Source organism: Triturus cristatus, chromosome 5_2 (genome assembly GCF_964204655.1).
Source record: "Triturus cristatus chromosome 5_2, aTriCri1.1, whole genome shotgun sequence".
Classification (NCBI taxonomy): Eukaryota; Metazoa; Chordata; class Amphibia; order Caudata; family Salamandridae; genus Triturus; species Triturus cristatus.
In genome coordinates this window covers 328,521,262-328,537,741 of record NC_140588.1, presented here as the reverse complement: position 1 = coordinate 328,537,741, position 16,480 = coordinate 328,521,262, and the positions used below count along the sequence as shown (strand labels likewise).

At 42.0% G+C, this 16,480-nt stretch overlaps 1 protein-coding gene across 1 annotated transcript in view; it reads right to left on the bottom strand.

Moving 5' to 3' along the window:
* The window catches only part of CAP2 (cyclase associated actin cytoskeleton regulatory protein 2), a 472,201-nt gene that overhangs the window by 46,211 nt on the left and 409,510 nt on the right, over positions 1-16,480 (bottom strand). The window contains exons 10-11 of the mRNA XM_085607081.1: positions 5,484-5,607; positions 2,055-2,137 (exon numbers count right to left, since the gene is read on the bottom strand). Of these exons, the coding sequence (XP_085463207.1) occupies positions 2,055-2,137; positions 5,484-5,607 (207 nt within the window). The remainder of the gene's footprint in view (positions 1-2,054; positions 2,138-5,483; positions 5,608-16,480) is intronic.

Here is a 16,480-nt window from a genome sequence, read left to right as displayed (position 1 = left end):
ATTCATGGTTAAGGTAAGGTTATGTTTGAGAGTTTAGAATTAGGTTAACTATTAGGGTTAGTAAATGTTAGACTGAGAGGATGTGGCTGAGTTGGGATGAGATTTGGAGTTGGGGTACGGTTACATTTTAGGGTATTATGTTAGTCACAAGGTTGGGATCTTGTTAGGACATATAGGGCCTGATTTAGAGTCCAGCAGATGGAGTAATGTATGTTGGGATGGTGTAGGACGTTACCTCTGCCATCCCAAAGTTACTCCTTGCAAAATTTAGAGATGACTGCTAGTAGTATGATCATCTCTGCACTTTGAAAAAAAACATGATTCGAGTCGGTTCTTTCAATGCACTAAAATTTAGGTGAACGACAGCCGTCAGATTTGATGGCAATCCACCAAACCTTTTAAATTTTGAAATTTACAAATGAAAATAAATGTTTTGTTTGTTTAAAAACAAAAAAAAGATAATGACTTTCACACCCTGGAAGTTTCCTCCAGGGTTATTATTGTTTTTTCATGTCCCTCACTTTTTCCTGTTGGTAATGGACAAGAAAAGAAGAGCATTACATCATTCATCCTAAATAGGGCACACAGCGTAATCTCATTCCGCGATGGCCACTGCTCAGTCAGGATGTAAGAGGAAGTATTCCGTCAACAGAGCCAATGGGGGGGGCTGCATCAACAGAATACTTAAGGTCTGCTTAACTCTAAATGAGGTTGAGGGGGCAAGAGTTTGGAGGGCATGATACTCCGACATGTTTGCAAGGAAGAACCTTGTCTGCCAAACTCTAAATTGGACCCTAAGTTTGAGCTTTCCAAATTAGTTTTATGGCATCATGGTAATTTTGATACGATGCCTGCGATTTATTGCCATTCTCACTAAAAACATAAAACAATTTTCTACTAGTTTGTGAACCATAAATGCACAGGTCCATGGTTAGAAACGTTCCTAAATGTCTAAAAAATGTTGGTACAGAACTACATCAATGTCCATCGACTTGCCCGGCTAACAACTGAAGAAGGTTGCCAGTGTTGCTGCTGTACATCTCGAACCTCTCTCTGAGACATAATGCTGGTACTGCATGTTTCATCCTATTATACAGATAATGTACTATTTCTGCATTACAAATTAAGGAATACCATATATGTAAAGCAGTGAAAATACATTACAAAATTATAATAAAACTGTGCTGTGCCCTCATCACTCCGGGAAAGGCTGGTGGTAATTCCAGTGGCAACTTCTCTGCTATGGCGGAGGAGCATCACCACCCCTACCAGCACTTTTAAAAGTGTGAAAAATAAATGTTATTAAACCAAATCATGTTCAAGCCTGAAATTAAAGCAAGTACCAAATTAGAGAAAAAACCATGGACAAAGGATAGATTAAGGAGAATTGATGTCTAGAGGAAGGTCAGAGACAAAGAACAGAGATAAAGATGGCCAGTGCTTTTGCATGCTTCCTATAACTCCTATTAATTTTTGAAGTAGCTGTTTTTGGCTTATTTCATCTGGTTGTGATGCATACGTAACATATGCCACATGCTGGGCAGTGAGATGGGGGGGCAACTTGACAATGCTGGGGTGAAGGATACTGGTAACACAGGAGCAAAAAAAATATAACAGTTAGTGAGAGTAAAGGAAGATGCTTTAGGGTGTGAGTTGGGGCAGAATATGGGGCAGCCCCAAAAGCCCGACAGTTCCACATACAGGGGTCTAACTTATGCCTTAGAGGAAAGAATAATAAGAGGTGGTTTAGGGGAGGTGTTCCCTGTTGAACAGCTGAACTGGCAATGCGCCACTGACATCTAAGCTGCTGGATGCAGAGTTTATGAGCAAAGCAGGGAACAGACACAGTGGTCTAGTACAAGGAGAAATGGTGGAAACAGTGGGAGGGTACACAGAGATCATCATCATGCTGAGATCAAGGAAAGGTGCCACAATAGATGAAGGACTAACAGCAGCAGCTAGATGTTGTATGCCCCTGCCACCACAACAAGCCATGCAGACTCTTGCTCTGAAGCTAGAAAGTAAACAAACAAATGTTGAAAGAATACTCTTACCTGTATTTGAACATCCTTTGAATTAATCACTTCAACAATACCCACAACATTGTCAAACACAAGGCCAAGTTTTTTACAGTTGTCTGAAAACAAGCAAATGATGCAGTAAGGTTTCTGTCCTATCCATGTTGAACTTTTTCTCATTTTTTTCAAAACTCTTTTTTTATTAAATATCGCTCAACATAAAACTAAGACAGTATTTGAAGCCGTCGTTTAGTATACAATTTGATGAGCACATACTGCGTCACAAATATGACATGGTAATACATTTGAAATAGACCCTGTATGAAATTCAAAAGGTTTTGGAGTCCACAACACATAAAACACGAAAAGTTCAGTAAATCCACCCTCCCCTCCTCAGCACCAGACCCACATATTCAGTAACCCCGAAAGGAGCGCGAGATGCCCCACACCTCTTCCCACTTCCTAGGACAGCCCCTGATTTCATAGACTTAATCTACGATGAAGGATGGAGCTGATAACAGGGTGTGGTAGTCAATTCTCTATCACAATGAATAGTCAATAAAAAATCGATCACAAGTCTTTGCTAAGATAGAGTCCAGTTTATCAATTTTTATTATCCTTCCAAGTAGTTTTGGTGAGCCGTTGTATAAAGCAACACAGTGCAGGGAACATGTATTTCGGACCCTGTGGGGTGCAGTCCTGGAGCTTTGTTAAGGCTGAAAAAAGTACATGACTATACAAACAAACACCATAATAATCCCCAATGTGTACAAACATTTTATATTGCAGTATACAGAGAACCTATTACATGTTTAGTTACCAAAGTGCCAGACCACACCCAAAGAAGTTTTTTTATACAAGCTAGACATAGGTAGTTGCAAAAGTAACCCAGAAACTGTCCGAGTCAAATATAGGTAACAAAAAACGTAAGTATTATAGACATTGTGATAAATTGAACATCAGACAACAGCATATTTAACTATGGATATTTGCTCTTGAATATGTGACCAACTCCTTTAGAAACTGTGATATACACATGACTTGGTTTGCACTTAATATGTTTTTATATTAATGAGGAGCTGTACTAATCCTACACATGTCTATACTCTGTGTTAGAAATGACCTAATTATGGATATATTCAATGATGGACATTTGATCTTGAAAATACAAGAAATTCCTATCTCGTATAATTAGGATTTGTACTATGCTTATACGTGTCTATACTCAATGTTATACATTACCGAATTGTGAATCTCATACTTTAAGATGCATGAAACTGCCTTACACCATTTGGTATTTGATTGTGATTTGGTTCATATTTAATATGTTATAGTATTAATAATACCATGGAACAATTTTGCTTGCATATAGTGTAATAGGAAGTATTATGAACATTCCCAAATTGAATGATATATCGTGGACTAGGCGAATACTATTGGCCTGAATTGGCAGTTAGACATGGTACTATTTCATCTATACTGCTATCTGAAGTAACATGACCCGCACCAATAACATGGCAACTTTATGATAATATGTAACGTGTATGATGTCTGCACCTGTGTCCTGTGATAACTATTGGTTCTCAATATGACATCCTTCTTCACCCTTTCCCTCCCTCCTCCCGCTTTATTTTCATGTTAATATTCTTTCCAATGTACTGTTCTTTCACATCCGATACGACCCACACAACTCTAAGTTGGCACGTGCCTTCACAGCGCGCAAATGTACATATTTTATTTTGATCACTTCCGGGTCAATCTACACTTCCTTTACACACTACTGGAATATTTGTGGCGTATATGCCAAAGCGCACCAGGGACCGCAGAAATACAAATGAGAAATATCAGGCTGATAAACTCTGCACTTCAGGTACAATTCTTCCTGATGGCCATTACGACCCATATCCCTGTCTCTCTATACTACGCTTGATTTAGTGTTTTCTCGACCCCGGTGTTAATCCTTTTCTTTCCCCTACTTCTTCTAGAGCTTTATGCAGCAAAGGGCCTCAGTATTCACTCCTTTTCCATGAGGGCCAAGAGATTTAGTAAGTACTGCTTGACCCATCCCATATACTGTTACTCATAACAGTTTGTCCATGCTATTTTCATGTTATTTTCAGGAAACATGCACGCTTTTTTGTTTATGTGTACCTTTGACAGGATTACGGATTTTACAGTAATCCTCTGCCTTTATTTCCAGATGCATGACTGCAGTGCCCCCGGGTTGGATTAACATCCAGGTTGCACATGCACACTTGGTAGAATATACTGATACTTTACATTTCTCAGGCTAATTATCACGCCCCCCGATTCTTGCTAATCTCTACTACCACACGGCACCGAATTCCAGCACAGACCCTCTATTTTCTAACCAGATTGTGCACAATGTACCGAGTACACTAGTTATCGGTGTCTGCACTATCACTAACCCTGCAAAATGTAAAGTGCCTAAACTAAATCGGCTTCTGGTTTTATCTCTTTACTTGACTACTATTCCCTCTTTTCTTTCATTGATTCCATGGTATATAGCATGTATGATCCGGCACCTTCTGAATATTTGACTGGACCTACTGCGTAGCACTGAATCTGTATGTAGGACATGATTCAAATTATGATGGTCATGTACTATTTATTTATTGTTTTACTTGATGATTCTTTTGTCTGATGTTCAATTTATCACAATGTCTTATGTTTTTTTGTTACCCTTATTTGACACGGACGGTTTCAGGGTTATTTTTTCAACTACCTCTGTCTACTTTGTATACAAAATTTGTTTGGGTGCGGTCTGACTCTTTGGTAAGGGAACATGTAATGAGTTCTCTTGTTCTGTTTACTGGAATATTGAATGCTTGTACACTTTGGGGATTATTATGTTGTTTGGTTGCATACTCATGTACTTTTTTCAGCCTTGAAAAAGTTCCATGCCTGCCCATAACTGGTGGCGAAACACATGTGCCCTTTACTTCTTTTCTTTATACTTTGGCTCACCAAAGCTATTTGGATGAATAATAAAAACTGACTAACTGGACTCATTCTTAGCAAAGACTTGTGATCGAATTTTCATTGGCTATCCATTGGGATAGAGGACTGACCCCCACACCCTAGTACCAGCTCTGTCCTTCACCCTAGTTTAAATTGTTTTCCAGTGGGCCAGGGGTCTCCCATTATAGGGACATTTGGTGCTAGCGCATTATCCCATTGAAAAGAGGAAGGACACCCTCTGGACTTACAACCCCTTCACTATATTGTGCCTGCTTTGATAGACAACTGGCTCCACCTGCACCAGTGCAAATCTGATTCCCAGTCTTCGATTCAAAGGGGCGTCGCTGTGTCACGAGATCGTGCAATGTTTCGCTTAGCCACTCTCGCTGCAACCACCAGCCAAGTCTTCTGAAAACTTTTTCACATTTTAATTCACTAGCTTTGGATTGAAACAAAACTGTCCTAGCAGAAAAGGCTACTCACCAATTATGATTGAATTTATTTTGCCTTTGATCTGTAGCGTAGACTTGTTGCACTTAAAAATGTAAGCTACTTGCTTTAGCTCCGTTTCAGAAATCACTAGGTTGTTCATGCTATCTTGGTACTCCTGAAATAAAAAATATTTTTGCTTATCAAATTGCAGTAGTGCTGTTACTTAGCAGTATAGCGATATATTGCTCGAAATTAAAAGCTTAACAATACACCTCTGTCCAGCTGATAAGGCATTTTTACTGAAAACGACCTGATTTTCCTGCACGGAAATATACTTACCTGTCACTAACAGGTGCAATGGACCACCTGGCTCTATGCCAACACCTACACACACAGATACAGGCTTTTTTCTATGCCTATGTTTTTGAATATCATCAGATAAGCCCTGCCCCTATTGCAAATAAGGGATTGGCTCAGGCAGCATACATTTTTTGCCATGGATAAGTGGATCATGGTCCATTTCCACTTATGCAGTCATTATTTAAAGTGATGGGTAAGAGTTACATTTTTAGTGAGTGACTACATAAGAGGGACAAAGGATCAGAATGTTAGAACCAATAATCAAAATGGAGACACAGTGGGTCCAGTTAGAAAGATGTGTGGAAATTTTACTGTATGGTTTCTCCTACGTCTGAAGTTGCCACTTTTCTGGAATTACAAAACATTTCCATAAGTACTCCTGAGAAGCTGCAAGTCACAGTTTTGCCAGGAGTAATCAAGTAATTATTTTGTGAATTCTATTTTCACATGATCAAATACACCTGTTTATATTTGGTCGAGCAAAAATCTTTGACCAAGTGAAAAAAGCACTTGCAAACTTTTTTCCCACCCGATTACCACCCAGAGATACAGACATGGGGTGGGATTCACAAAGGTATCTTACACTTTTGAGTAAGTTTACTACTTTTGGCTATTTCCAAATTCCAAGAGTAAATTGTTGCAAAAAAAAAAAGTAGCACTACATCCAGCAAAGCACGTGACCCATTATTGGCACTCCAACACCCTCTCAAAAAAATAATGGAGGCAGGGTCTTATATTAAAACCCAATAGAAAAGAATCGTAATTTATATTAAATTATCTAAATTAGCTAATATTTTAAATGAATATAAATGTGTTAAACAAATACAAAAATAGTACATATTTAGTATTAAATTGGAAAATATGTAATAACTTATTTTGAATGTGAACAATTATGTAAAATAGTTTTTTATGAAAACAGAACAAAATAATTTTTTATTCATTTTATACGTCACTTTTAATAATTATTAATACATAAAAATTTCGATTTTTTTTCTTTAAATGGGAGTTTATTTTTATTTTTATTTTAAACTTCAGAAAATAATTTTAATTTAATATATTGCCATCAATTAATGGTTTATTTCAATATTATTTAATAGTGGTATAGCATTTCTTTATTTTGTTAATTAAAAAATATTAAATTCATGTGCATTAATATTTAATAGAAACTATTTTTAATATATATTTTTAAGTTAAATATATTATGTTTTTCGTTATACTTTATCATGTAGAGATCTCTGCCCCAGGTGTCAAGTCTTCCTATGGTTACAAATAGGGAAAATGTAAAGAAATTGCATAACTTCAAAATAGGGTATTACAAAATTTTTCATTTAAACAATAAATACGTCCCCTTTTTAGGTCTCGCCTACGCAGCGCGCATGCGCTGCATAGGCAAAAAGACCTTTTGGAATTTCTTCGTCTTTTCAGCCAAAAACGTGCATGCGTTCCATTGCCTTCAATGGCAACGCATGCACATCTGGAGATTCACTTGCGGGAGCGAGCGGCTGGCGCCATATGTTATCAATTATCTCGGCGCCAGCCGCTCGCTCCCACAAGTGAATCGCGCAGGACCCCTCTTCTCTCCCCTCCCCCTGCTGCCGCGTGAGGCGTGCACGCTTTTTAACTTTTTTAACTTGAAACTGAGCACGACGCCGCTTCACGGAACCGCTCTCGGTTTATTGATATATTTCTTAACTTTAGCTCTGAGCGCAGCGCCCACTTCAAGGACACCACACTCAGTGTTGAAGTTAAGAAATATATAAAGAAACCGAGCGCGGTGTCTGTAAAGCGGTGCCGCACTCAGTTTTAAACTTAAGCATTTGCAATGCAATCGTACCGATTACATCGCAAATGCTTGTTCATTCTTACCTTTTACAAGTCCATGCAGAACCAGTTCACCTGGCTTAAAGCATACAATAACAACCAATCGGATACTGGTACTCTGCGATTTAGTGGCGCTGCATTTTTTTGCACAGATAAGTTCCTGCAGCTTCACCGTACATCTCACCTCGTATCGATTCAGTATTCAGTTGCATCTACCAATGCTTTAATTACTTACGGTAATAATTGCATTACTCCCAGCACGTTTTAAACATAATTAATTAACCCCCCCTCCCCTCCCGCCCTGCTAGAGCCAGGCCAACTGCATGTTATGCCTAATGGCCAGAACTGCTCACCTTGGAGCTGGAGTACCAGGTTCGAGCTTGGCGTCCGCTCAACACACTGTGATTCTGGGCAAATCACATAATCTGCCCGTGCCACCCAAAACATGAAACAGGAGGTCGCGAGGGGCCTTTTCAACTTTTTGGGAAAGAACTGGGTGGGTCTGTGAGACGCGGCGATCTCACTTTTTCGTTAATTAGGGGTGAAAACGGTATTTATTTCTTTACTCTAGGCTGCCTCCTTTCTAGATCCTTGACGTATTGCGTCGCAAGGATAGCGGAGGGGTGAATGCTCCTGCAGCAAAGATCTGGGTGCGGCAGGCTTTCGCTCTTCAGAGAAAGTTAAAAAGCAGAGTTCAGACATGGCAACGTTAACAATTATAAATTACAGTGGCAACATCCCGTGGCACTGCAGCAACAAGCTCTATCTAAAAAACAAACAATTTTTACTTTTGAATTTATACACCATGTTGTCGACTGCAGTAAGACATTTACTCTCTTCCGCTTCCTCTTAAATCCTCTTCATTATCTGGAGCTGCTCCCAAACTCTTCCTCACTCTGCCAATTCTGATCACGCCATCAGTATTACTACGTACTATTTTTACCACAAGCTGCTCAGCAGCTTCCGGTCACAGACGTCACTCACAGCCGCAGCTGGCTGTCACTCGGAAGGGCTACCTGCACCCTCAGCCGCCTGTCAGCATTTACCTGAGAGCTCTGTGCAGCTTCCTCTGTTCTGTTAGCCAATTAAACAACTGTTTGCACTTGTATGGAACCCGCTTCAAAGCCACGACCTCTAGCCTGCTTTACTCTCCACAGGTGCTAAGGCACTGCACCCTCCAACAGCTATGTTTTAAATAGCGCCATGTCAACAGTGGGAGGAGATGGGCTTCCACCCCTGCGGGGAGAGATCCAGGCCCAAGGTCCAGCACACAAAACACTTAACCCACGGGCGCTTTCATCTGGCTGAACACTACAGGGCGTAAGTGATGAAACATTAGAAGATCGAGATGGGACCTCCAGGGCAAAAGGGAGCACACAACAGATGATAAAAGCTGGCCCCTACTACAAACAGCGACGCGTTCTCCTCCATCTCTACCTGTTGTAATAGTAACATTCTGTCATGATGACATCAATGGGGTGGAGGGATTCTGACATCTTTAGCATGCTATTTTTTGCTGCAGTTTTATATAGCGCAAACGCGACCCGAAGAGTTTGGAGCGCTTTACATGAGCAACAGTTATGTTTCACAAGGATACATTCATTTTTTAATAGGCGCAGGGATATTAAGAGATTTGCCCAAAATCACAGGACGTTAAGCCGACCCCGATATTGGAACCTTCCCCATGTCCAATGTCGGCAGCTCTGACCGTTACGTCACATGCTGCTTCTGCCACTTGTATGTCAATTTTTGTTTCTAGCTCAACTGGATGTAAGTCACGAAAAACACAGCGACGCGCTGTGGAAACCCATTCGCAAATGTTTACTGGTCACACCTTTCTTTGGCTTATTGCTGTATTTGAGTGTTACACTGGTACTTGTGAGGTTACACCTTTCACCGCATAATGTTGACGTGTAAAAATGACATAGGAGATAAAACTATCACACAATGTGCCGCATTATGCCATATAATTTCTTTTCTTGCTAAATAATTTTGCAAACTGCTGCATAATTTGGTCCTCTCCGCCGCATACTTCCAGTGGTCCTGTCTATGCCTCCCTTATTTTCTTTGTTACTCTCATAAACTGTCTTTCTATACTCAACCCAGTTCCCTTTCGCCTTCTCCAGGAACTATGATTTTCCTGTATGCCAGCCCTATAGAGTGGCGTAGGAAGGGGGGTGTGGGACGCCCTGAGTGTCATTGCTGAGGGGGGTGACAAAATGGCAAAAATATGTGTTTTAAACATATATGTTTGCCATTTTGTCAATCCGGGGGTGACAAGAAATCACTGAAAGGGTGACAAAGTGGCAAGGATATGTGTTTTAAACCAGGGGTGACAAGAAATTTCCACACCGGGTACCACCTGACCTTGCTACGCCACTGTCCCTATATCTTAATACTTCTACCCCCGTCTATAATCTAGTAGAGCAACCTCTTCTATACACTAGTACTGCTTTATTACCTATACACTGGCGTCAGTTCGCCCAATAACTCCTGCTCTCTTGACCTTTTTTGAGCGGTTCTTATCACTTGATCCATTTTTAGGTCTCGCCTTGCTATCGCGTAAGCGATCGCAAAGCGTGACTATTGTAAAAGGGCATTTCAAAGTGCTCCCAAAAAGCGGATTGCATTGCTAGCACGCGCACAATCACGCGCTTGGTGCCGCCATGCATTCCGCTTTTTGGGAGCACTTCAAAGGGTTCGCTCCCCCGCCTGGAATGCGCTCCCCCGCCCCCAAGCGCACGCGCGCCACGCTCCGCCGGGCTTGTCTTTTTTTTTTAAACTTTAAGCGCGAGGCGCGCGTGCGGCCAATGCTTGTTAGAATGACTCATCAGTATGAATTTTACTTGGAATCATTAGCGATCAGACATGAATGCTCCATCACCATTGACAACTGTCATCTATCAACTAACTACCTTCAACCCCTTGATTCTAGGATCAGGCGCCTTGACGGAGGGGCTACAAGGCGCCTGGGTGGCGAGGAGATGCTTAAAGGTGAATGCGTCTTCGCTGTCAAATGGAAACAAACGGCCGTGCAGTCAGAGGAACGGTTCTTATCGGCGTGATAACACCTGGAAAGGGCACCGCAGTGACCCTGGATAAACAGACATTTTGACAAAAGGCACAGCTTGCTCCCGGTGGCAACGAAGATGGCATCAAAGGAGTTTGCACTTCACAAAGCCGTTTATCACTCCCCTGTACACACTCTGCTCCGAATGACTGGCGGCGGTCGTTGTATTTGCCCAGTGGCCTCAGCAGACGCTTCCATGAGGGCTATGAGAAAACAGGAAGTGGAACTCAAAGCCTGCAAGGTGTTAACAGACTGACGACAGCGCGGCTCTAGTGTTACTCACACCAGACAAACACAGGCGCTACATTGAATGTATTCTCTTGAAGAAGTTGTCTCGTAGTGAGCATGGAATCTTCATTGTTCACTGATAAGAACGTTCCACCACAATGTAAAACATTACAAGGGAATACTTCACCTTTAGAGTTCAATAGTAAGACAATTCTGTGAGGACAGCTCGTTGGGTTGTGCGCAAACTTCAGAGATCTAAGTAACACCTGCAGATTAATGCAAATCCTGCCTAGAACGACCCCATGTCTGCACATTTCAGGAATATTAATGAGCACTCCTGAATCGAGCATTAAAAAGATCTGTTAAAATTTGTGAAAAAAAATCGGTTTGTGGTCGATGAAGAATAGTCAAGATTAGCTTCATAGAGAAAACAATATGGCCCAGTGACTGACTCGTAACCTACAGACTATGAAACAAAGAGGCCAGAGTTATAATCCCAGTTTCCCTCTAAAAACACGGTGCCTTGCCATCTTCGACAAATCGCTATTTCTCTGTTCGACAGTTCCCTGGGCACCAACCCAAGCCCTGAATAATAAACCAGAAAATGCTAAGCAAAAAACAAGCATTGGCATAGCCAATAGGTCTCGCTTTTGGGACCTTATAAGTATTTAGTTATGCAACTGTTGCATGGCTAAACACTTATAAGGTCCCAAAAGCGAGACCTATTGGCTATGCCAATGCTTGTTTTTAATGTCTCAAAAATCTGCAATTCGGTATTGCTGTGGTCATTATACGCCCCACGTCTCATTACACTCCCTAAGCTGAGAAGGACCCGGTGACTCCGTAAGCGTGGATATTTACTTGCTCTTTTCATTTTTAAGGTACTTTAATCCTAAATAGGAAACACAGAGCAGAACACAACAGAAATTACACCAGCATAGCCAAGAAATACAACAGGAGGAAGCATCAAGAGCAGTGCTTAATTTAAGCACTCTTCTCTTCATTCCTTAGCCTCTATATCCCGGTGCCACTGCATCTGCTGCACCAATTGAAGCTACACCCCTGTCCAGAAAGGTTGACCAGGCTCCTCCCTTGTCCAACAATCCCAGCAGTATTGGGTATATTTTACTTCACCTTCCACCACGGGTTGCCCGTCACCACCCTGGCTCCAGGCAACCTCATCCTTTTTCTCCTCCCATTTCTTCCCTTCCTTTTCGTGCACTTCTTTTTTCTTTCTCTCTCTCTCTTTCTCTCTAGCTCTCCCGCCTCTCTTTCTCTCTCTCGCTCCCTCTCTCCCCCTCTCTCGCTCTCTCTCTCTCCCCCTCTCTCTCTTTTGCACTCTTTCCCTTTCTCTCTCTCTCCCTCCCACCGCCTGCTGGCAACTGTACGTTCATGCTGCCTCTGCTGGTTAATCAGACGTTGCTGGTTGCCCTCAGAGTTCACATCTCTTGCTGAGTGCAGAGAGACGTGTTTCCTTATTTTGTCATTATGAATAGATTTTTATTTTTTGATGGAACGGTTTAATTACAGAATGTGTTTGAGCTTGGTTAGAATGTGCTTGTTTGTTTGTAAGTCTGGCTCGTTGATGAGCTGAGCGTCAGGTCACTAACAAGGCATCGTGAGTGCACATCAAATGCGGAGTCTGCATCCTATGGCATAGACCCAGTGGGTACCCGCTTGAATACCACTATCATTGTAGGAGTTACTTCTATGTCTTACGCCGTAGTCCGTTTAGGTGCGCCATGTCTCCAGCAGCCATGTGTGTGACGGCGTTGGTTACCACATGTGCGTGCTCTGCCCAGCCGCTACCAGCTAACAAGCATTGGCATAGCCAATAGGTCTCGCCTTTGGGACCTTATAAGTATTTAGTTATGCAGCACAATATCCTTACTGCAACAACATTAACTGTTGCATGGCTAAACACTTATAAGGTCCCAAAGGCGAGACCCATTGGCTATGTCAATGCTTGTTACATATGTTTCAATGTTAACTTATATTTATTTATATTTTTAACTATTTGAAATAATTTAGTTTAATTTAGCATTACTTCATGTGCGGTTTTATTAACATCCCTAACTCCATTATTCTATAAGATGGTGTTGCAGTACCGGTGGTTATGTGTGGTGCTGGACTTACTCCTACTTTAGTAGTAGTAACTTACACTGATAAATTTGGCTCCACCCCCTTTATCATGGGTGAGACATGTAAGTTAAACTTTTTGAGTAACTTTACACTCGGATTTTGTGGATAGCCAAAAAGTAGCAAACTTACTCAAAAGTGTAAATTTTTCAAAAGTTTCATTTACCTTTGTGAATCAGCCCCTTAGTTCTGCACTTTACAAATGTAAACCTCTGATTAAGCAAATATTTTGGGTGAGCCGAAATCAGTAACCTTCTGTGATAGAATTTGATTGCTGCAAACATCTGTAGTTAATTTGTTCCACTTGACCTGTTTTATTTAGAAGATGAAAGATTAAAATGGATAAAGAATGTTTTCATCTGCAACGTTTATTTAGATCCAGTATCTGATTTCCTTCTCATAAATGGCACATCAGTCAATCCCTGTCAAGATTAGGAAGAATACAATTTATAGCGGTTCTCTTAGGATCACAATGCCTTTATTGTACATGCATATCTAAGAACCTTTAAGCTTCATTTACCTTATTCCCCTCAAAGTAATCATTTGCACAGCATCCACAATACACATCTTTCGGCTTACTCTGCAAGGCCATAACCTACCACCACTCCCTGAGTCAAGCTGAAGCAATATGTATTGCCTCCGCTTCCCTCTTCCCCATCATTGTCCTCATACTTGAGGTTCAACCCTTACTGTGACAGATGTCTATCAAGCTCAGATACACTTATATTTCCCCTGTGAAATACGGATTTCATCATCCTAGTGACAGCTACCACACCACTCTGCAGAGCTTTACCATTGGCAGGGCTACTATGGATATGCGGCATCGAACACCTAATTATGTGTCAAAGTTATCTTAATGAAACACTCAAATCGTGTTGCATATTTTCTGGAAGTATTTTATCCACTTGAGCTAGAAACAATACTTTTTTAATTGGAAAATGCGCTAAATACATTAATATGCGATAAAAGCTAAAGCAACTTATTCACATAATTCCATTAGCACTTGCCCATTGGTTTATCAATATTTTATTGATAAAAGATAAACATTCTAATTCCAAGCAGTGCACATTGTCAGCTGCACTTGGTAGAAAACATCTTTTTTAATGATCAGCCTTACATATATATATGTATACATATATCACCTAACTATAACTTTACTTTAACCTTTGATTTTCTAAGTGAATGTCAGTGACAACATTAACGTTTTGAACTCAACAAAACACAGAAATTCACCAGTAATAGTTAGCAGAGTTAACTATAACTTGGGCCTCTGCCATGCACTGCTTATTACCTCACATATTACATCACATTGCTCTATAAATGAGTATTGCATTAAAGCTATGAAAGTAAGTGTAAATTGCTCTGAATAATAGAAGTGTCTTTACTACTATCATATCAATTCGGCTTTCGACCTGGCCATGGTACTGAGACCGCACTTGTGACCGTATTGGATAATCTTTGGATGCGAGCTGACAGGGGGCAATCAGGTATTTTAATTTTGCTCGACCTGTCTGCCGCTTTCGATACGGTCAATCATGAAATCTTGCTGACCAGACTGGAAGAAATTGGGATGTCTGGTATTGCCCTTGATTGGTTTCGATCCTACCTATTGGATAGGTGTCAGGCGGTTTCCCTTTCACCGTATCAGTCCAAGTTTTTTGACGTCCACCATGGCGTTCCACAGGGGTCGGCGATTAGTCCCATTCTTTTTAATGTTTACATGCGACCCCTAGTTGGACTTCAAAACTGAGGTTATCTATTGCACCACCGGGAGGATTCCCCCCCTTTTCCTGAGAATCTTTGATCTTCTTTATCTACGCCTACTGTGGTGCCGGCTAAAGCTGTACGCAATCTGGGAGTTATGCTCGACGCCACTTTAACTCTGGAGATGCATGTCAATAAGGTGGTAGGGACCTGTTTTTCTCTGATCAAAGCCTTGAAGAAAATTTTTCCACTACTACCAGAGGCGGCCAGAGCACTGGTCAGTGGTGGTATCATCCTCAGTAGACTAGACTATTGCAATGCTCTTTTGTTGGACGCCCCTAAATTTTTGACTGAACGCCTCCAGAGAGTACAGACCATGGCGGCCAAATTGGCATTGATGAAACCACGTCGGTCATCAGGTTCGCTGGCTCTTGCTGAGCTTCACTGGTTACCGTTAACGCAGAGGATCCAGTTTAAGTCTCTATGTCTGGTTTTTAAGGCCTTGCACGGACTAGGACCCATACCCCTTCAAGACATCTTCACGTGGTATATACCCACCAGGTGTCTTCGCTCTACCACTGCCTACTTGGTGAAAGTTCCAAAGGTTCGGAAAGCCAAGTCAGGGGGCAGAGCCTTTAGTTTTTCTGCAGCTAATCTCTGGAACAGCCTTCCCCTGGAACTCAGACAGTCTCATGATCTTCTGCAGTTCAGGAGAAGACTTAAGACTTGGCTGTTTTCTGGAGCTTATTAATTTTCTTTATGGTTCTATTTGCTCTATTTCTGGCTCCCCCTAGCTACTGGCCAATGTATCATGTACTGTAGCGCCGAGATGCCCGTTGGGTGATTGTTGCACTTTATAAATACTCTATACAATACAATATATACAACCCCATTGGTAAAGCAAGCTTGTGTTAAGTGCAACATTGACCCTATACCATACACTTCATGGATAGCTGAGCTCATGTTGACTATAAACCACAGATAAAAGGGAAACGGAGGCAGCCTACCCCCCCCCCCCCCGGAGGCAGCCCTCATGCTGCACACAGCCTTTCATTGCGAGCGGTGAGAGGTTGGCTGCAGGCAGCCACCTGAAGGCAGCCAACCCCACACCGTTCATGGCCTTTGCTCGTGCATGGTGTGGGGTTAGCCTCAGAGCCTGTGTTGCAGCCAGACTCCCAACCCCACACTGTGCACAGCCTTTGCTCATGCATGGTGTGGAGTTAGCCACAGGGACTGTGTTGGCTGCCTGTAGGAGTTGGAAACAGGGCCTGGCTCCAACACCACACTGTGCACAGCCTTTGGCAATGCGCAGCAGGGGGTTCATCACAGGGCTTGGCCTGCCTGTGGCCAAATACCCAGCAGGCTTCCAATCCCACCCTCCAGGGCCAAATATATTAAACAATGGGGAGGGGGCCGCACGGCCCCTATCCCCAATCCTTATTAGGACCCCATCCCTGGGAACGTGTGATTTTTTTATTGAAGGGGAGTGTGGCCATACTGCATACCTCCCCGAATCTTCTCAGGCCACAGGCACCCTATCCTGAGGGCATCTATTTTTTTTTTAAAGAGAGAGGACTGCATCCCCCAGGGCCATTTTTAATGGAAAGGGGAGGGGGCCACATGGTTCCCCTCCCAAGCCTTATTAGGCCCTGGGCACCCCATTTCTCAGGGCCGTATTTTCTTAAAAGGGAGGTGGGCCACTTGGCAACCTACCCTGTGCCTTATA